The sequence below is a fragment of the Colobus angolensis genome, unplaced genomic scaffold (genome assembly GCF_000951035.1).
Source record: "Colobus angolensis palliatus isolate OR3802 unplaced genomic scaffold, Cang.pa_1.0 Scaffold62, whole genome shotgun sequence".
In the NCBI taxonomy this organism is placed as follows: Eukaryota; Metazoa; Chordata; class Mammalia; order Primates; family Cercopithecidae; genus Colobus; species Colobus angolensis.
In genome coordinates this window covers 3077711-3099312 of record NW_012119821.1, presented here as the reverse complement: position 1 = coordinate 3099312, position 21602 = coordinate 3077711, and the positions used below count along the sequence as shown (strand labels likewise).

The 21602-nt window shown below is 36.7% G+C and overlaps 1 protein-coding gene across 2 annotated transcripts in view; it reads right to left on the bottom strand.

Annotated features, from left to right (window-relative positions):
• The window catches only part of AP3S1 (adaptor-related protein complex 3, sigma 1 subunit), a 70632-nt gene that overhangs the window by 31716 nt on the left and 17314 nt on the right, over positions 1-21602 (bottom strand). For both annotated transcript variants that reach the window (XM_011963665.1, XM_011963666.1), the window contains exons 2-3: positions 15527-15618; positions 12245-12356 (exon numbers count right to left, since the gene is read on the bottom strand). In XM_011963665.1, the coding sequence (XP_011819055.1) occupies positions 12245-12356; positions 15527-15618 (204 nt within the window). The remainder of the gene's footprint in view (positions 1-12244; positions 12357-15526; positions 15619-21602) is intronic.

The window sequence follows — 21602 nt, the reverse complement described above, 5'->3', positions numbered from 1 at the left end:
CAAAAACAAGACCGCCTCTTCTCCTCCAAAGGACCACAATTCCTTGCCAGCAAGGTAAGAAAACTGGTTGGAGAATGAGTTTGACAAATTGACAGAAGTAGGCTTCAAAAGGTGGGTAATAACAAACTCCTCTGAGCTAAAAGAGCATGTTGTAACCCAATGCAAGGAAGCTAAGAACCTTGAAAAAAAGGTTAGATGAATTGCTAACTAGAATAACCAATTTAGAGAGGAATGTAAATGACCTGGTGAAGCTGAAAAACACAGCACGAGAACTTCATGAAGCACACACAAGTATCAATAGCCGAATCAATCAAGTGAAAGAAAGGATATCACAGATTGAAGATTAACTTAATGAAATAAAGCTTGAAGACAAGATTAGAGAAAAAGAGAATGAAAAGGAACAAACAATGCCTCCAAGAAATATGGCACTATGTAAAAAGACCAAATCTACGTTTGATTGGTGTACCTGAAAGTGACAGGGAGAATGGAAGCAAGTTGGAAAACACTCTTCCGGATATTATCCAGGAGAAATTCCCCAACCTAGCAAGGCAGGCCAACATTCAAATTCAGGAAATACAGAGAACATCACAAAGTTACTCCTTGAGAAGAGCAACCCCAACACACATAATCGTCAGATTCACCAAGGTTGAAATGAAGGAAAAAATGTTAAGGGTAGCCGGAGAGAAAGGTTGGGTTACCCACAATGGTAAGCCCATAAGACTAACAGCGGATCTCTCTGCAGAAACCCTTCTGGCTTATAAGCCAGAAAAGAGCGGAAGCTAATATTCAACATTCTTAAAGAAAAGAATTTTCAACCCAGCATTTCATATCCAGCCAAACTAAGTTTCATAAGTGAAGGAGAAATAAAACCCTTTACAGACAAGAAAATGCTGAGAGATTTTGTCATCACCAGGCCTGCCTTACAAGAGCTCCTGAAGGAAGCACTAAATATGGAAAGGAAAAAACGGTACCAGCCACTGCAAAAACATGACTAATTGTAAAGACCATCAACACTATGAAGAAACTGTGTCAACTAACGGGCAAAATAACCAGCTAGCACCATAATGACAGGATCAGATTCACACAAAACAGTATTAACCTTAAATGTAAAAGGGCTAAATACCCTAATTAAAAGACACAGGCAAATTGGATAAAAGGTCAAGACCCATTGGTTTGCTGTATTCAGAAGACCCTTTCACGTGCAAAGACACACACAGGCTCAAAATAATGGGATGGAGGAATATTTACCAAGAAAATGGAAAGCAAAAGAAAGTAGGGGTTGCAATCCTTGTCTCTGATAAAACAGACTTTAAACCAACAAAGATCAAAAAAGACAAAGAAGAGCATTACATAATGGTAAAGGGATCAACGCAACAAGAAGAGCTACCTTTCCTAAATATATATGCACCCAATACAGGAGCACCCAGATTCATAAAGCAAGTTCTTAGAGACATATAAAGAGATTTTGACTCCCACATAAAAATAGTGGGAGACTTTAACACTCCATTGTCAATATTCGACAGATCAAGACAGAAAATTAGCAAGGATATTCAAGACACGAACTCAACTGTGGACCAAGTGAACCTAACAGACATCCACAGAACTCTCCACCCCAAATCAATAGAATATACATTCTTCTCAGCACCACATCACACTTATTCTAAAATTGACCACATAATTGGAAGTAAAATACTCACCAGCAAGTGCAAAAGAACAGAAATCATTAACGAACAGACTCTCACCACAGTGCTATCAAATTAGAACTCAGGATTAAGAAACTCACTCAAAACCACAGGACTACAAGGAAACTGAACAACCTGTTCCAGAGCGACTACTGGGTAAATAACGAAATTAAGGCAGAAAAAAACGAGTTCTATGAAACCAATGAGAACAAAGATACAATGTACCAGAATCTCTGGGACACAGCTAAAGCAGTGTTTCAAGGGAAATTTATAGCACTAAAACCCCCACAGGACAAAGTGGGAAAGATCTAAAATCAACACCCTAACATCACAATTAAAAGAATTAGAGAAGCAAGAGCAAACAAATTCAAAAGCTAGCAGAAGACAAGAAATAACTAAGATCAGAGCAGAACTGAAGGAGACAGACACACGAAAAACCTTTCAAAAAAATCAGTGAATCCAGGAGGTGGTTTTTTGAAAAGCCTAACCAAATAGATAGACCACTAGTCAGACTAATAAAGAAGAAAAGAGAAGAATCAAATAGACACAATAAAAAATTATAAAGAGGATATAACCACTGATCCCACAGAAATCCAAACTACCATCAGAGAATACTATAAACACCTCTATGCAAATAAGCTAGAAAATCTAGAAGAAATGGATAAATTCCTGGACATATACACCCTCCCAAGAGTTAAACCAGGAAGAGGTTGAATCCCTGAACCAGACCAATAACAAGTTCTGAAACTGAGGCAGTAATTAATAGCCTACCAACCAAAAAATGTCCAGGATCAGACAGATTCACAGCTGAATTCTACCAGAGGTACAAAGAGGAGCTGGTATCATTCCTTCTGAAACTATTCCGATCAATGGAAAAAGAGGAACTCCTTCCTAACTCATTTTTTGAGGTCATCATCATCATGACATGATACCAAAGCCTGACAAAGACACAACAAAGAAAGAGAATTTTAGGCCAATATCCCTGATTAACATTGATGCGAAAATCCTCAATAAAATACTGGCAAACCGAACCCAGCAGCACATCAAAAAGCTTATCCACCATGATCAAGTCGGCTTCAACCCTGGGTGGCAAGGCTGGTTCAACATACACAAATCAATAAACGTAATCCAGCATATAAATAGAACCAAAGACAAAAACCACATGATTATTTCAATAGATGCAGAAAAGGCCTTCGACAAAATTCAACACCGCTTCATGCTAAAAACTCTCAATAAACTACATATAGATGGAACATATCTCAAAATAGTAAGAGCTATTTATGACAAAACCACAGCCAATACCATACTGAATGGGCAAAAGCTGCAAGCATTCCCTTTGAAAACTGGCACAAGACAAGGATGCCCTCTCGTCACCATTCCTATTCAATACAGTATTGGAAGTTCTGGCCAGGACAATCAGGAAAGAGAAAGAAATAAAGGGTATTCAAATAGGAAGAGAGAAAGTCAAATTGCCTCTGTATGCAGATGACATGACTATATATTTAGAAAACCCCATCGTCTCAGCCCAAAATCTCCTGAAGCTGATAAGTAACTTCAGGAAAGTCTCAGGATACAAAATCAACGTGCAAAAATCACAAGCATTCCTGTACACCAATAATAGACAAACGGAGCCAAATCATGAGTGAACTCCCATTCACAATTGCTACAAAGAGAATAAAATACGTAAGAATACAACTTACAAGGGATGCGAAGGGCCTCTTCAAGAAGAATTACAAACTACTGCTCAAGGAAATAAGAGAGAACACAAACAAATGGAAAAACATTCCATGCTTATGGATAGGAAGAATCAGTATCATGAAAATGGCCATACTGTCCAACGTAATTTACAGATTCAATGCTATTCCCATCAAGCTACCATTCACTTTCTTCACAGGATGAGAAAAAAGTACTTTAAACTTCATATGCAACCAAAAAAGAGCCTGTACAGCCAAGACAACCCTAAACAAAAAGAATAAAGCTGGAGGCGTCATGATAACCTGACTTCAAACTATACTATAAGGCTACAGTAACCCAAACAGCATGGTACTGGTGCCAAAACAGGTATACACACCAATGGAACAGGACAGAGGTCTCAGAAATAATGCCACATATCTACAATCATTTGATCTTTGGCAAATCTGACATAAACAAGCAATGGGGAAAAGATTCCCTGCTTAATAAACGGTGTTGGGAAAACTGGCTAGCCATATGTAGAAAACTGAAACTGGACCCCTTCCTTACACCTTATACAAAAATGAACTCAAGATGGATTAAAAACTTAAACATAAGACCCAAAATCATAAAAACCCTAGAAGAAAACCTAGGCAATACCATTCAGGACATAGGCATGGGCAAAGACTTCATGACTAAAATTCCAAAAGCGATTGCAACAAAAGCCAAGATTGACAAAAGGGATCTAATTAAACTAAAGAGCTTTTGCACAGCAAAAAAAAAAAAACAACAACAACAACAACAAAAAAAAAACAAACTATCATCAGAGTGAACAGGCAACCTACAAAATGGGAGAAAGTTTTTGCAATCTATCCATCTGATAAAGGGCTAATATCCAGAATCTATAAGGAACTTAAACAAATTTACAAGGAAAAAACAATCCCATCAAAAAGTGGGCAAAGGATATAAACAGACACTTCTCAAAAGAAGACATTTATGCAGTCAACACACATGAAAAAAAGCTCATCATCACTGGTCATTAGATAAATGCCAATCAAAACCACAATGAGATACCATCTCCCTCCAGTTAGAATGGCAATCATTAAAAAGTCAGGAAACAACAGATGCTGGCAAGGATGTGAAGAAATAGGAATGCTTTTACACTGTTGGTGGGAGTGTAAATTAGTTCAACCACTGTGGAAGACAGTGCGGTGATTCTTCAAGGATCTAGAACCAGAAATACCATTTGACCTAGCAATCCCATTACCGGGTAAATACCCAAAGGATTATAAATCATTCTACTGTAAAGACACATGCACACGTATGTTTATTGCAGCACTGTTCACAATACCAAAGACTCGGAACCAACCCAAATGCCCATCAATGATAGACTGGATAAAGAAAATGTGGCACATATACACACCATGGAATACTATGCAGCCATAAAAAGGATGAGTTCATGTCCTTTGCAGGGACATGGATGAAGCTGGAAACCATCATTCTCAGCAAACGAACACAGGAACAGAAAACCAAACACTGCATGTTCTCACTCGTAAGTGGGAGCTGCACAATGAGAATACATGGACACACAGAGGGGAACATCAAACACCGGGACTTGTCAGGGTGTGGAGGGCTAGGGGAGGAATACCATTAGGAGATAATGCTATCCTACATCTACCTAATGTAGATGACGGGTTGATGGGTGCAGCAAACCACCATGGCATGTGTATACCTACGTAACAAACCTGCACCTTCTGCACATGTATCCCAGAACTTAAAGTATCATTAAAAAAAGTATGTATCACAAAGCTTTTCCTCACAGAATTTCAACTATTAAATATTGAAGGTATGATAGAAAAAAAACCCCACCATTTGATAAACACCACAAATATTAATAATTCTTTTAGGTAAGAATGATCAATAGATATTAGGATGAATGAACAAATATATGATTAGAAAAAGTATATTTACGTAGTCTCAAATATTCCCCATAATATACTAGCACAATGGGAAAATGAAACTTTATGATGCATAAACCTGTTGGACTCCACCTTAACCAAGTGATCATCACATATCACAAGTAGTGGAACAAATGGACACCATATGCCTCTTGATATGATGCACTATGGACATAATATCATCTCTGTGGCATTCTTGCCAAAAATGCACAATCTAAATCATTATGAAGTATCAAACAAACCCAAACTGGGGAATATCAAAATAACTGGCTAGTACTCATCAAAAGGATCAGTATATGAAAGACATGAATGAAAGACAAAGTTAAAGAATTGTTACACAGCAAAGGAGATTAAGGAGACATGACAGCTAATGGAATCTGTGAATTACATCCGGAATGAGAAAAGGACATTAATGGGACAACTGGCAAACTGTAAACAAGGCCTACAGATTATATAGTTGTGTATCAATGTTAATTTCTTGGGTTAATAGCTGTACTGTGGTTAATGTTAAATTTGGGGAGTTTCCCCACCATGTCCAATTCCTTCCTGAAAACCAACCATTCTACCTTAGGACATGATGAATTTACCTTAAATCAAAGAATAAGACCAACATAAGCTGAGTTTTTCTCTTAAACCTACATTGAAGGGAAGAAAATAAATTTTAAGTCACTTCCAGCTCCAATATTCTGACTTTAAGCACTTGAGTTCTAAACTACTTCCTTCACTACTGTGAAGTAACTAAGAAAAGTGTGTCCACTATATTCTAAATCATTTGCTGGTTGTTTATATAAATTAGTTCTAATTCTTACAACAATGCTGGTGAGATAAGTATGAATATCAACACTTACAAAAAAGAAAACTGGGGAAAGATGAGGCTAAGTAATTGCCTAAAGTGATACAACTGTTAGGTGACAGAGCAAAGATTCAAATCCATACTACCTGACTCTAACACCCTGACACTCTAAACTTGACACCATGATGCCTCCTAAAAGAACCGCTAAGACATCAACAAAACATGTAAATTATAAGAGCAGGTATCATCAAATTTGATACCAGGATTTGATACCAGGATTTGTCACAAATAAATAGCAACATAAATAACTAAGAATTATTATATTTGCAATTGCTGGAAATTAGACTTCTCAAGCATGAAAATAACACAGGAAAATAATTTTAGGAATCCTGCACAACTCTAACAATCTGACCCAAACTATTTTTAAAAAATTGGAGGTTACCCAAAAATATATGAGAAACAAATCTTATTGAAAACAGAAAGTTTTAAATAACCGGGTAATACAGTATAATGTAGGAGGCAGAATTTTCCTAAAATGACCCTGGGCATTCACTTGAGTGCCTGGAAAATAAGCTCACTAGGCCAGGGATCCCTCTTGCTCTAGCAGGAGGAACGGTACCAGAAACTCATCTGCTTCCGGGACCAGGAGTTACTTCATCTCCAACAGGAGAGTTGCAAATTCCCACATTTTCCAAGTGCTGGACAGTTGGTTTTCCCAGGCAATTTTAAAAAACAGGTGGTACCCAAACTTACATAGCCCAAGGCTTAAACAGTATATCTGTTACCCCACCAACAAGTGTACTTTCAGGCCTACCATCATGATAGATGAGAACAATAAGTGGGTGGGCCTTCATCGGCACACCACTGTATGTTCAGTCGGTCAGCAGCACATACCTCACCATAATCTGCTAGGTGATGCTGGGAAGATCAGAGACCTTTCTTCACTTAAGTATTCTTGGCTTATAAATTTCCCCAGTGAAGACTATTTCTTATCACATAAATGTGTCATATAAAATTCATTCCAAGCCATCAAACAACACATAGGATAAAAAGATTCACAAATGCTTCTAACAATGAGAAAATCAGAAAGATTAAAAAAAAAAACCTATTTACTTAATTCGGTTTGTGTACTAACAAAATAATATTTTATATGCCTTTCTTACAAATACATGCTTTAATGATAATGTTAGCTAAAAACCACGGACATGTTAATCATTTAGTAATGGGTTTCACAAGAAATATCTCTTTTTAATGCGCACACCTACTCTGTGAGTTGGTGTTATTATTATTATCCCTGTTTTGTGGATGAGGAAAGTTAGGGTCAAAGAGGTTAAATAACTTGCCCGAAATTACATAGCTTGTATATGGCAGAGCTGAATGGTTCTAACCACTACAAGATAGTAGATAGCTTTAATTCACAGGTCTTTTCTAACAACCTCATGTCTGTAGGCAACATGCTGAAACAAGTATACTTTACAGGTAAAAAAAAATTAAGGTCTATAAAGAATAAATAACTTGCTCAATATCATACTAACTTAGCATCAGCAGCCATGAATAAAATAATTCCTGAAAAGGTAGTCTAATGGTACTGTAATAATAACAAATGTTATATATGGAATTCCAGTTTAAATATACATTCTGACAACATGGTCAGAACGTATCTTTCTACACCTAAGAAAAGTTTAGCTGTTAGTTCTCAATTTTGTTGTTTTTTTTTTTCAACTAGCTACAACTGAACAAGACTGATGCTCTGATTACTGTTATATGTGGTACAGAAAACTGTAATAGAAATGTGGAATTATTCAGTGAATTTATATGCCTCCATTATCAGCTTGGCATAATAAACTAATTAAGGACAGTATGACTGCTTATAAATAACTCAACCCAACATTAATATTTGATAAACTTTTATTCTCATCCTGTAAATATTTTAACACTTCCAACTTCCAATAACAATATGCTACCACAGAACGGACTCCTTAAAAAGCTAGCTATTAACTCTCACATACATGGCCGTTAATATCACACTAAAATGGTATATATCAATAACAAAAAATGTCTACCCCTTTTTTCCAAACTTACAAGGAATTTTAAAAAAGAAACAAAAGAAAACAAAAACTGATAATTCATTTGGGTAGCTGGTGTAAATTCTGTGAAATACTGATGTAAATTCAGTACTGGTGGAATAGTGGTGTAAATTTCATATCGAATTTACTAATAATGCCTTCTCCCAGATTTTATACAAGATACAAACTCATATTTGGGACAACATAGGCATACCTTTGAGACACTAACTCTCTGTATTAAAATACATGCTTCCAGTTATATGAATGGTATCACTTTAATATTTAAAATATCAAAATTATAAGCATAGGTTTAATGGTTATATGCTGAGTTTTCTTGATCTGTTCTCTAAAAGAATATGCAAGACCAAGAGGTTTTGATGTAAACTCTCTTGGTTTATAATTTTCCACTTTTATTTTTTACATTAAAATTGCCTTTCTCCAAACTAGAGGATGAACAAATTAAGAAAATTAGTTCTCTCTGAATAGCTATTTGATGAAACAGAAGCAGAAACAATAAGCTACTCACTTCCATCTTTGTTTATTCAACCAATATTTTTAAAGTGACTGACTCATGTATGCTCAGTACACTCCCTCTTCAGTATTTAATGAACTGTGGTAATTGAAGGGGAAAGATCACAACCAAAGAACTTCCAACATGTTCCTGGTAGTGACAGACATAGTACCTATAAGGTGAATTACAGAAATCTTCTTTTTTTGTGACACAATACATCAGCATGTGGTAACTCAGGGGTATTGTAAAAACAGCTCTAGCCTACTCTAGTAATAGGAAAATGACAAAGTCCTCCTGAAATCCTTTCTCCTATATGTTACCTAATATCAAAACAAATGATCAACGTGTGAAGCATGGCTAAAAAATTTTGCAAAACACAGAAGACAGTTTCCACTTTCCATGAGTACATGACAGAATTTACTTCGGATATGACATATTAATAGCATGTCTGTTCTTTGAAAACTCCCCATCGAATCCCCTTTGGAGACAGAACTACTTTCTCACAACAAGATCAACCACAGTATCAAAATCATCATCAATGGTGAGGACTTAATCTCAGGACACAAGCATAAAATACTTCCGATTTACCTCTAGGAAAACACACTTTTGCTTTGGTCTTTCTTAATTGCAATTTTTCTCTTAAATAAGAGACTAAATTTGAAATGGTCCACTTTTTCCTGTTTTTCTTCCTATAATTCTAGTGGCTAGGCTCAGGTAAATAAAAACAGTGTTTTGGAACTCAGTGTGCATGTCCACCACTCTCTTCAGTCATGGGTAACGGGGAAATGGAAAGCACAGTTCTGCATTCATTTTTTTTCTGTACAAATATAACGCTCTCTTGACATAAGGATAAAATGAATTAACGACTCCCCTAGGTGGAATAAACTAAGAAATGTAAGAATAAACAAAGTTACAAGGCAATGCAACATATAGTCCTGATCAACCCTTCAATGTTATCAAAAGCAAGATTTGGCTTCTTTTCTTTTGCTAGAAAAGCCTTGAGAAAGCAAAACAAAACTTACCAGTGTTTCTCAAGTAGGCCCAGGAGGAAAGTGAACATACACCCGAGGGATCTCGGGGCACCTTTCCTTCAAGATCAAATTTCTTTCAAGTCTCCACTTAGAGCTTTAAATATTATTAAAATTTTGTATTCTACCTCATAATATATACATGTTTACTTTCATTTCCTCATTGCCGCCAATCTTCAAAACAAAGAAAAAACATATACCAGGAATATGTACCACGATTACCTTGTGGCTTCATGTAACTTTGATACCTGGCTCCTCCCAAAAACCCAGTTTAAGGATTACAGATTTAAGGGTAATGTGGCAAATGAATAGATCCATTTATCATTTATCTCCTTTTTTATTTTATTAACAATGTTTTTATTTATATTTTTTTGAGACAGGGTCTCACCCTGTTACCTGGGGTGGAGTGAGTGGCACAATCTCGGCTCACTACAAGCCATTCTCTCTGGCTCCCGCCTCAGCCTCCCGAGTGGCCGGGACTACAGGTGCAGAACAGCATGCCTCGTTAATTTTTGTAGAGATGGGGTTTTGCCATGTTGCCCAGGCTGGTCTCGAACTCCTGGGCAAAAGTGATCTGCTCAGCTCAGCCTCCTAAAGTGCTAGGATTACAGGTGTGAACGACCACACCTGGCCACAATATTTTTATTTTTAAAGCCTTAGCCACAGTGCTAAGAATGTATTACCTAAGTTGTCTGCTTGGGTTAATTTCTTGTCTATTCTGTAGCACCAACAAGAGCTCAAACCATGCCTCCTTCTTGATAACTTCAAAAGCCAATTTTATCTGTGTAGTGGGAAGCAAGGTGCTAAAAGTGCTAGATATTTTAGGAGAGAGGAGACTTTATGAGTAGCCATCTAGAGGTATGGGAGAGTAAATGGACCAGGGAAACAGAAAAGGATTCTTGAGTAGCATAAAGGACTCACTGAGCTAAGGGATCATTAATTTAAAGTGAGACTGGTAAATATGGTTACTTTTTTTTTTCCTCTAGGTATGTTCAGATGTATGGGTGTGGACAAGGAGTTAAGTGTACACAAGGCTGTATCACTATCATGACTATGAAATTTAAGCTGGATAAGGAAAGTAAGATCAGTAAAATCAGAGACTGAAAAAAAGACAGATTTTTAAAACTGAGGGTTCCAATAGGTCTAAACGCTTCAAAACTGTGAAATTGAGATTATGGAGGGGTTACAGGTTAGACGAAGATAAAATATAGAAGTGGGTACATAGTGAGATGGAATGCAGGGCAAAATTTATCGGAAGAGAGGAGTTTCAGGTTTGAAGACACCAGGAGATGAGAAGAATTATACATATGAACAATGGAATCACCGAGAATTACAAAACAAGCAGTGCTGGAATGAACGCCAGTAAACCAAGAACCACAACCTATTAGGAGGCAATTTTCCATGGATCTTGTGTTTCTGCACGTATTATGAGCAGAGGCATGGACTGTCTTTGTTCTGGGCTATCTTTTTAAGCATGCTTGTATATCAAACAGCCCTGGAAAATAGACAGTGTCTTCTTCCACAGCAAAGTATCGGTTTCCTTACACTCTTGGAGGAGACAGTCTCTTCCTTCCAAACAAGGGCAGACAAGCTTGGTATCCATTATAAAAGATTCCAGTTCCCTAAGCTTGGTGTTCCTCATCTGTCATTTAATCCACGGTGTGTGCAGGTATCATCTGGACCTCTTCTTATCACCCCTTGGGAATTAGAGAATTCGTGCAAACAAATGCTGTCACTTTAGCTAAAGTTTTTGCTATCAGTAATAAGGTCCTTTGTCTCTGGCCCAGAAATCTCCTGTCTTCTGCCAGCATCCATGAAATTATGGCAGGTTAACTTCTTAGCTTGCAAGTAAAGCAAATCTCAGACACTTTACAATTCTTAACAAAATCTCCACTGAATGAGAGATGGAGATGAGTGATGACTATAACTAAATGGATAGAAGGTGGTATAGTCTGATAACAGAAGATAAAATTCGGAGGTGTTTGAGAAGAAAGAATGGTCTGGAAAATGCAACGAGAAGCTAAGAGTACACCTCCGGGTTCAAAGGCAGAACGAAGCAGGAGAGAAAATGGCCAGTACCTGAAAGGGTTGCAGGTAGTATCATCAGGGAAGCAAGATTTAATTTAGAGCAAAATTAAAGTAATATTAACAGAAGAGGCTGAAGATAAAAAGAAATTTGCTGATGACTGACCTTGAGTTCCAGAGACTTTATGAAAGATTTTCAGGAAACAGGGAGAGGTAGGTTTTAGGGTTAGTTTTGGATACATGTGTTAAGAAACCCACGAGTCTTGAGCTCCTTGCTGTAACTTACACGAGCAAGATAAAAGGTCATGATGAAATTAGTTATGATAGTTTTAATCAGATCAAATGTTTGCCTGTTTCTATGTCCTTTGACCACTTTTATCAACACAATATCTATTATGAAATGCTTTATTTCTTACTAACATCATTTTAGAAAATTTAGAACATATAAGTTTTTAAAAATTTAAATGTCAAACTGTTATTTAAGATAGTAAGAAGCAAGTGTTAACTTACTTGAATTAGATCTAAAATGCCAAGTTCACTTTCTGAGGAATCCACACAGAAGACAAAATATAACGTTGCATAATGTCTATAAATCAGTTTGTTGTCAGATCCTCCAATTAATCTAAATGACAAAAAAATTGTAATGTTATTGGAAACAAAATGCAAAACATTTTCATTAGCTAAAGCAAACTGACAATTTGTTTAAATACCACTTGTCAAACGAAAGGTGACATTCAATGGCAAAGCATTTAAGTGAACTTATTCAGAGACTAGGTAAATTAAGATGGCTGCTTTCTTCAGCAATATCAAGTAAAAGAAGTCAGTGCTTAATTTCAGTTCATTCATTCATTAAACCATTCTCTGAGTAACTACTGTGTGCCAGGCACTGGTAGTGGGGAAGGAGCAATAAACAAACACATCAGAACATCATCAGATAGTGGCAAGTGTTACACTGAGAATCAAAATACAATGATGATATATTGATGGGTTCCCTATTTCAGGCTGAATATTGAGCAAGAGTGACATTTAAGCTGAGATCTAATGATAAGGAGTTGGCTTGGAAAAAATTTAGAGAAGAGCATTTCAAGCTAAGGTAGTAAGTAATAAATGGCCATTTCATCTAGAACAAAGTATGTATATTCAGGGAAGAGAAAAAAGGCCAGTAGATAAGAAAAGATTAGTAAATGATAAAGTCAGAGAAACAGGCAGAAATTAGATCATGGGGCATTTGTAAGTGCTTACTAGATTTAACTCCATACGTCACAGTAAGTTACACAGCTTAAGACTGATTATCAACTAGAAAAAAAAGAAGAATGACACTTCTTAAGTTTTAGATAGATTCACCATCAAGATCTCTTCCAGAATTACATTGTTTTGAAATATAAATGCAAGAAAACTAAGCTAGGATACTAAATTCTTTAATGAAATATGTTTATTTATAAAGACTGGAATTTTAGTATTTTAAAAATAATAATTTAGGAATCATTCCAAACATCTTATAATTTTCTAAATATAGTTTAGCTATTTCATAGTTAAGTTTGCAATAATGAATTCACCTTCTTAAAAGACCCCTAAACACTTAACATAATTTACAATCAAGGTTATATGTAACCAAAAGTAAACTAACATCCATCCCAACAGAATATAGGAAAATGGCATTTCTTTCTCTCTCGCTCTCTTTCTTTTTGAGACAGAGTTTCACTCTGTCACCCAGGCTGGAGTGCAGTGGCGCTATCTCAGCTCACTGCAGCCTCTGCCTCCTGGCTTCAAGCCACCAAAGTAGCTGGGATTACAAGCACGCACCACCACACCTGGCTGATTTTTGTACTTTTAGTAGAGGTGGGGTTTCACCATGTTGCCCAGGCTGGTCTCGAACTCCTGAGCTCAGGAGATCTGCATGCCTAGGCCTCCCAAAATGCTAGGATTACAGGTGTGAGCCACCATGCCCGGCCAGCATCTATTTTTTATACAGTAAAAATAATACTAAACTTATAAGTTCTGTAGAAACAACTTCTCAAGGTATATACTACTTCTATGTCCTCTAATAGCAAAAGGAGAAATGATCTTTGACAATAAAAAAAATTTCCTACTATCCTAGATACTCCTCTAGAGAAGATATTTAATTTAAAAATATCTACATGCAATTTAAAGATTCTGAGAGTGTATTTATAGACTGTGACTGCAATTGTTCCCTGAAAGAGGTAAAAAGAACACAAATAGGGGGCTTCACTTCATTCTGAATCAGCAATTTAGTGATTATCTTAAAACGTTTGCTTTACTTTAAAAGGAGAGAAAACTTCTGAAGAATATAAGTTTCAAAGAGGCCATTAATGCTATTAAAAGTAAGCAAAAATATTAACGTGGCAAGTATATATTTTGCCTTTAAAAATAAAATTTTATCTTTAAGCTATAGTATAATACTGATAAAAATTCCTGTACAGAATGCAATACATCATATACAACCACAGGACTGAGAAATCCTGTTAGTCCAAATAACTCTTATAGAGGAGAAAACTGAGGCCCAAGAATTTAAGTGACCTGTCCAAGAAAATCAGCCTGTTAGTAACAAAACTAGGATTAAACTAGATGTATAGCCTCATCTCTGCTGCAATATTTGCTTTCTATTTTTTGTAAGGTTAAAAAAGAACAATCACAATTTCAAGCCACAATTTCTATTTCAAATAGCACCCTAGTTAGATGAATCAGATTCTTACTTCTAAATGCAGTACACTGTGCTGGGTGATAAGTTTCCTAGGAGATAAGAAATCAAGAGGCTAGGATGAGAGGAAGTGACAGTAATGTCAAAGACAACTAAAGTTGAATAAATACAAGTAAAATTCAAAAACAGAGGCAGGTACACTTGTCTCAATTATTAAATTAGAAGCCCTGAGTTAACAGCAAAATTTTTAAGTATGTATTAGACATTTAAGGACAGCATGATATAACCTTTCAGGAAACCCAAGTTAAGTGTTCCACATGATAAAAAGTAACTTATGACCATGGATTCCCTGTTATCCAGAGTATTTCTCATCCATCATACACATTAAAATACAGAAAATTCTAGGTTTCTCTGACTGATTCATGTTTGAGAACAAACTGTTTTCATGGAAGCTATTAGTTTAAAAGTATTTATTTGTAATATCTGTCAATATTCTTATTCATTTTAAAATAAAAAAATCAATTAGCTGATTTAGGTATATTTGAAAAACAGACTTCAGTCTTGTAATAGTAAAATAAAAAATGTAATCTAATTTCTATGCACATTCACACAAAGGAATACTCTGTAGTCATTAAAAAGAATAAACTTGTCCTAGATGTGTTTATATGCAAAGCTTTTGAACATACTGAGAACCAGCAACATGCAAATGAGCATACAAGTGTGATCTCACGAATAAAAATTTTAAGGTTGTATGTTAGTCAACACATATAACATACTTTATATGTTAGTCTATACAAACAATTTTCTAGAAGGATACACAAGAAATTGGGTAGAAGGACTAAGGTTGAGAGGTTCTTATTTTACATTTTATACTTCCCTGTAATGTTGGAATTTTTACCATTAATATATTACCTTTATATAAAATTCCCTTTCAAAATTTTTAAGAGGAAAAAAAGATTTCATATCTTTAAAAAATAATTCTTTAAGTTAGATTTATAGCTAACATAGGTGGCAATTAATTCACCTAATCCAATTAATCAAAATTAGAAAACTGTTACCATACATTGATTAAACAGTATATATTTTAATCATATAGTCAAAACTTAGAAATGTCTATGAAATGCTTTACTTACAATCCTCCTTCTAGGAAATTACAAACATTTTCATCTCTCTTAGATACCAAATGGAAAGTCTCCCTGATGATTTGCTGTTGTGTATCTTCACTCTGAGGAAGAATAATTCATATATATTAGGATGGAGGGTATGGGTTTAATAGCATTTTAAGAATTTTTAAAATCAAAGGTAGTAATATCTATCTGGGAAATCCATCTAAGAGAGGGGTCCTTGGAGAAGTGACTTAAATTATACCTTACAGAAGCAAAACTCAACATTTTTTGATGAAAAAGAAAAGAAAAAACCAAGTATTTATATTTACCACTATAATAAAAGTAACATATTTCTAAGTTTCAAAAACCAACAAGAAAAAATATTAGATGAATTACATACACTGGTAAAAGGGAAACTAGATGTTAGTCAAAGCTGATTATCTTACGAATGAGTAAACTGAATCAGAAAGGTAGTTATAAATAGCATAGCTAATCTATATTTGAATGGAGAAAAGAAATAGAACTATGGAGCTTCCAATTAAGTTTAACCTTTACTAAATACAGACTGAGGTAAGAGTCCATCCATCTTACTCATCTTTATATACGCTGATCTAAAGCCAAGGATTGGCTCAATAAATATCTATTAAGCTGGACGAAGCAATTCATATTCCAGTAAGAGTCAGCGTCCTGACCGGGCACAGTGGCTCATGCCTGTAATCCCAGCACTTTGAGAGGCCAAGGTGGGCTGATCACAAGGTCAGGAGATTGAGACCATCCTGGCCAACATGGTGAAACCCCATCTCTACTGAAAATACAAAAATAGCTGGGTGTGGTGGCGTGTGCCTGTAATCCCAGCTACTTGGGAGGCTGAGCAGGAGCATCGCTTGAACCCAAGAGGCAGAGATTACAGTGAGCTGACATCATGCCACTGCACTCCAGCCTGGTGACAGAGTGAGAATCCATCTCAAACAAAACAAAACAAGAGTCAGCTTCCTAAACACTGCAATAGAAAACTGAACAAGATCATGAACACCAATTTCACAGGAAAGGATGTGAATGGTCCACAAAGAAATAAAAAGATACTAAACCTCAGCAGTAATTAAGTGAAATACAAATTAAGACAACGAGATAGCTCCACCTGTACCATATCGGCAAAAGTATAAGAATATGATAGTATAAAATGTTGACAAAGATGTAGAGCCAAAGAAACTCTCATCTCACCAGTGGCAGGGTAAACATATAATCACTTGGGGAAACAGTTTTATTAACCAGCACTTTCTTGCCTAGATACTATTCTAAACCATATGAAACCAGTTTTTGAAGATCAAAAACAATTGAGCATTGGCAATTACACAGACAGTTGACCCTTGAACAATGTGGCGGTTAGGGATGCCAATCCCCCATGCATTTGGAAATCTACGTGTAAGTTTTGATTCCCCAAAAATGTAACTCAGCTATACTTTTTCTCTTAACAATCTGTCATCGTGACATTTTAAAAGTCAAACCTCTTTCTATAAGCAACAAACCATCCTTTGCTGGCATTAAATTCTCCAGCTTTAGATCCTTTACCTTCCTTATGCTTTATGTTATCATATAATGACTTCACTTTTTCTCAAATCATATTCTACAGGTATGCCTTTCTTATAGCATTCCCATGCCCACATAAGAGCTGGATTTTCAATACGAGATAAAAAGGGATTTTGCAAAAGGTGCAAAGTTTTCTCACACATTGGCATAGCTATAGCTACAGATTCATGAATATTCTTTTCTTTTCTTTTTTTAGATAGAGTCTCCCTCTTGCCCAGGTTGGATGGAGTGCACTGCATCCAACCTGGCAATCTCGGTTCACTGCAACCCACCTCCAGGGTTCAAGCAATTCTCCTGTCTCAGCCTCCAGAGTAGCTGGGATTACAGGTGCCCGCCACCATGCCCAGCTAATTTTTGTATTTTTATTTCTATTTTATTTTATCAAGACAGAGTTTTTGCTCTGTTACCCAGGCTGGAGTGTAATGGCATGATCTCACTCACCGCAACCTCCACCTGCTGGGTTCAAGAGATTCTCCTGCCTCAGCCTCCAAAGTAGCTGGGATTACAGGCACCCACCACCATGCCCAGCTAATTTCTGTATTTTTAGTAGAGACGAGGTTTCACCATGTTGGCCAGGCTGGTCTTGAACTTGACCTCAGGTGATCCACCCACCTCAGTCTCCCAAAGGGCTAGGATTACAGGTGTGAGCTACTGCGTCCAGCCATAATTTTTGTATTTGTAGTAGAAACGGTGTTTTGCCATGTTGGCCAGGCTGGTCTCGAACTCCTCACCTCAAGTCATCCGCCTGCCTCGGCCTCCCAAAGTTCTGGGATTACAGGCATGAGCCACTGTGCCTGGCCATGAATTTTATTTTCTTTATGATAGTCCTTTTGCTGGATTCATTTATCTTGAAATAGTGGGCAACCACAGCCACAGACCTCTATCTAAGGTACACATCAAACAATTTAACTTTTTCTTGTAGTGTCATGACATTTCTCTGCTGCTTGGGAGCACTTCCAACATCACTAGTAGCACTTCAAGGTTTATGATATTACAACAAACATGACAATAAATTACAGAGGAATTGGGAGCAAGCACTTTTTACTGTGATGTGCAATTTACTAAAGATACAAACTGCTCACCAGATGATTAGCATCACACAGCATTTTCAGCAGATTCTCAAAACACCTGAATTTACCACAGTAGCAACAGAATATTGGAATTACTACAGTAGTACAGTATAAAGTACAGTTAATTTTATACAGTTATAATTTAATAGTGCATCTTTACATTTGTTTACAGTTCTCTCCACTGAGAGTAGCACCACTTACCGAGAGTAGCACCATGACCAGTCTCTAAGTGTTTGCATAAATTTTGATACATTTTAACTTTTTATGATGGATTTGTATATATTTTATGGTAGTAAATGATAAAATAAGCTAGTATCTACTGTCTTATGCATTGATGACATACCTCCAAACTTAATTTTTATATATATATATATTTCTAGGCTATATAATTTGCAAGTTTTTTCAATTTGTCAAAAATCTCCAAAAAATTTCCCAATATACTTACTGAAAAAAAGCTGCGTGTAAGTGGAGCCTTGCAAGGGTCAACCGTACATAAAAAAATCTCTTAACCTCTGTACCAGGAGACAAACAGAAGAATGTTCATAAAAGCACTGTTTGTAATAAGAAAAGTTGAAAAGGACCCAAATGTCCACCAGTCACAGAAGGATAAACTACGGAATGGAATTGTACAATGGAATCCTATAAAAAGTAAGTTAAAGAAAGAACCGAACCAGGCCCTTAAATATGAATGATTCTCAGTTGTGCACAGTGGTTCACACCTATAATCTCAGCACTTTGGGAGGCCGAGGGGGGATCATCACTTGAGCCCAGAAGTTCAATATCAGCCTGGGCAACACAGCAAGACCCCATCTCCAAAAAAGAAAAGAAAAGAAAATTTTGGCCTGGTTCAGAGACTCACGTCTGCAATCCCAACACTTTGGGAGGCTAAGATGGGATGATCTCTTGAGTCTAGGAGTTTGAGACCAGCCTGGGCAACATGGCAAAACCCTGTCTCTACAACAAATTACCCAGGCATGCTAGTGCATGTCTGTAGTCCCAGCTACTTGGGAGGCTGAGGCAGGAGGATTGCTTGAGCCTGGGCGGTGGAGGTTACAGTGAGCCAAGATCATCCCGCTACAATCCAGTCTGGATGACAGAGTAAGACCCTGCCTCGAAAAAAATTTTTTAAATAATAATTTTTAAAAATCCATTCACAATATCATCCCAAACAAGAAATTTAAAAACAACTTAGAAATAAATTTAACCAAAGATGTGTAAGCCATGTTACTTCCTTTTTAAAAGATCTCTAGCTTTTATCTGACCTAAATAAAAACTCCCTACCATGCCATAAGACGTTCTCCAATATCTAAGCCAGACTAATCCCTGAAGTTTCATCATCTCTTTCTTCTCCCCTATGTAATCTGCTCCAGCCACACTGAACTTCTTACCAGTCACCTTCTTCACATTTTCCCACTTCTGTCTGGGAACAACTTCCTCACTCCATTCTCCAGCAACACCCTTTCTAAGACACAGCTAGAACATTACGACTTCAATGAAGTCTTTCCTGACTCTTAATTAAAAGTAGTCCCTTCTTTCTCCATGCTTCCTTGGTATTGTTTCTGTTCTTATCATACACTTATAACAATGTGCTCAAATTTCCTTTGTGGTAGTCTGAATTCTAACACCAGAACCTGAGCTTTGTATTTGAAATGCTCAGCAAAGTGGCTGATGTAGAGTAGCCAATAAAAGTGTACTGAATAAATCAATTTGTAATCTAGAAGACAAGATCCACATCCATTTATATTACCCAAAATCTGGGTTACCTTACACACAAAAAAAGAGGCAATAAAGTTAAGGCAGTATGGTATAGAAGTTAAAAGTGCAAGCTGTGTTCTAATTAAGATGGTAAATTAAACACACATCTGCATTTGTTGCCTGCCCAAACCCCAGCTAAAACAATATTAAAGGGCTTTTTTTAGCAAAGGCATAAACACACAAGGATGAGGAGAACGGGAAAGGAAAAGAACAACAAAATCTTGAAAGTGTTTAAATAAGTGTTAAAGTATTCTCAGAAAATTTAATCCTAAATGGTGAGAGGGAAATCATAAAACTAACTCAATTTGTGTCACAAAATAGGCAAAAACTCATGAATTGGTGCTTTTACATATGTCTGGAAGTGAGGATGAAGAGAGTAGTGTAAAATAAGGACTAAAAGTTTGTTTAAAAAACAGAGGATCACTAAATTCCCACTACCATCCCCAAGAAACGTTCTTAATCTTATTACTAGGAATAGATCAAAGGGAGGGGGCCTTCGGAGAGCAAGTGGTATTGTGGTAGGCAGAAAAATGTCCCACCAAAAAATGACAACATCCTAATCCCCAGAACCTGTAAATATGTGGTTAACATGACAAATGTCTTTGCAGATGGGATTAAGGACTCTCAGATGAAGATATTATCCCAGATTATATAGGTGGGGCTAATTGCACGGCATGGTACTTGAAAATCTGAGAATCTTTCCTAGGCTGTGGTCAGAGGGAGACGTGACTACAGAAAAAGAATCAGAGATATGCTATGCAGCTGGCTATGAACATGGAGAATGGAAGCCATAAGCAAGGAATGAGGGCGGCCTCTAGGAGCTGGAAAAGACAAGAACATAGATTCGCCCCTAGAGCCTCCAGAAAGGGATGCAGCTATACCAATACCTTCATTTTAGTCCAGTAAAACCCACGTCTGACTTCTAACCCAAAGAACCATACAACGATAAGTTTGCGTTGTTTTAAGCCACTAAGTCTGTGGTAATTTGTTACAGTAACAAACAATAAATTCAGGGACCACATTGAAAACATGGGGATTATGTAAATGTACAGATACCACCAGATCCTGTCTAATCAGAGTTCTCAGAATACCTAGTGCTAGGCCTTCTTCACCATCTAGGCAGGAGATTGGAACATAACTCTGTAGGAACTCCAACTAGATCTAAAGTTAATGATAATGGAGATACCAACTATGACAGAAAAATGTTAGCTGCTCACTAAAATCTAGTTCCCTTACTTTCAGGGCACACCATTTCACCCTCCCCTGAATTTAGGTGGAGCCATACAACACAGTTCTGGCCAGTAGAATGTGGCTGGTAGTCTGTGGTATGCCAGAACTGGCATGAAAGCCTATTGGGTGTATCTCTTTCTTCTGCATTTGGTGACATCATGTTGGTAGCTTGAAATTGGTCACGGTGAAGTATTTATGCCACAAAGATCAGCAAATGCTATAAATCAGAGCTTTTTTCCTCCCAGATGATCAGGTTGTTAAAAATATACTATCCAAGCCTCACTCATGAAAATTCCTGCAAAATCTTCCATGCTAACTAGATGTAGAAGTTCCTTTGTCCCCTTCTCAAGAACGATTAAAAAAAAAAAAAAAAAGGCCCACATGAAAGGTTCCAGTTGACCAAGAACAGCAACGCTGGACTTTATGTAAGTGAGAAACAAACTTTTATTGTTAAGTCACGA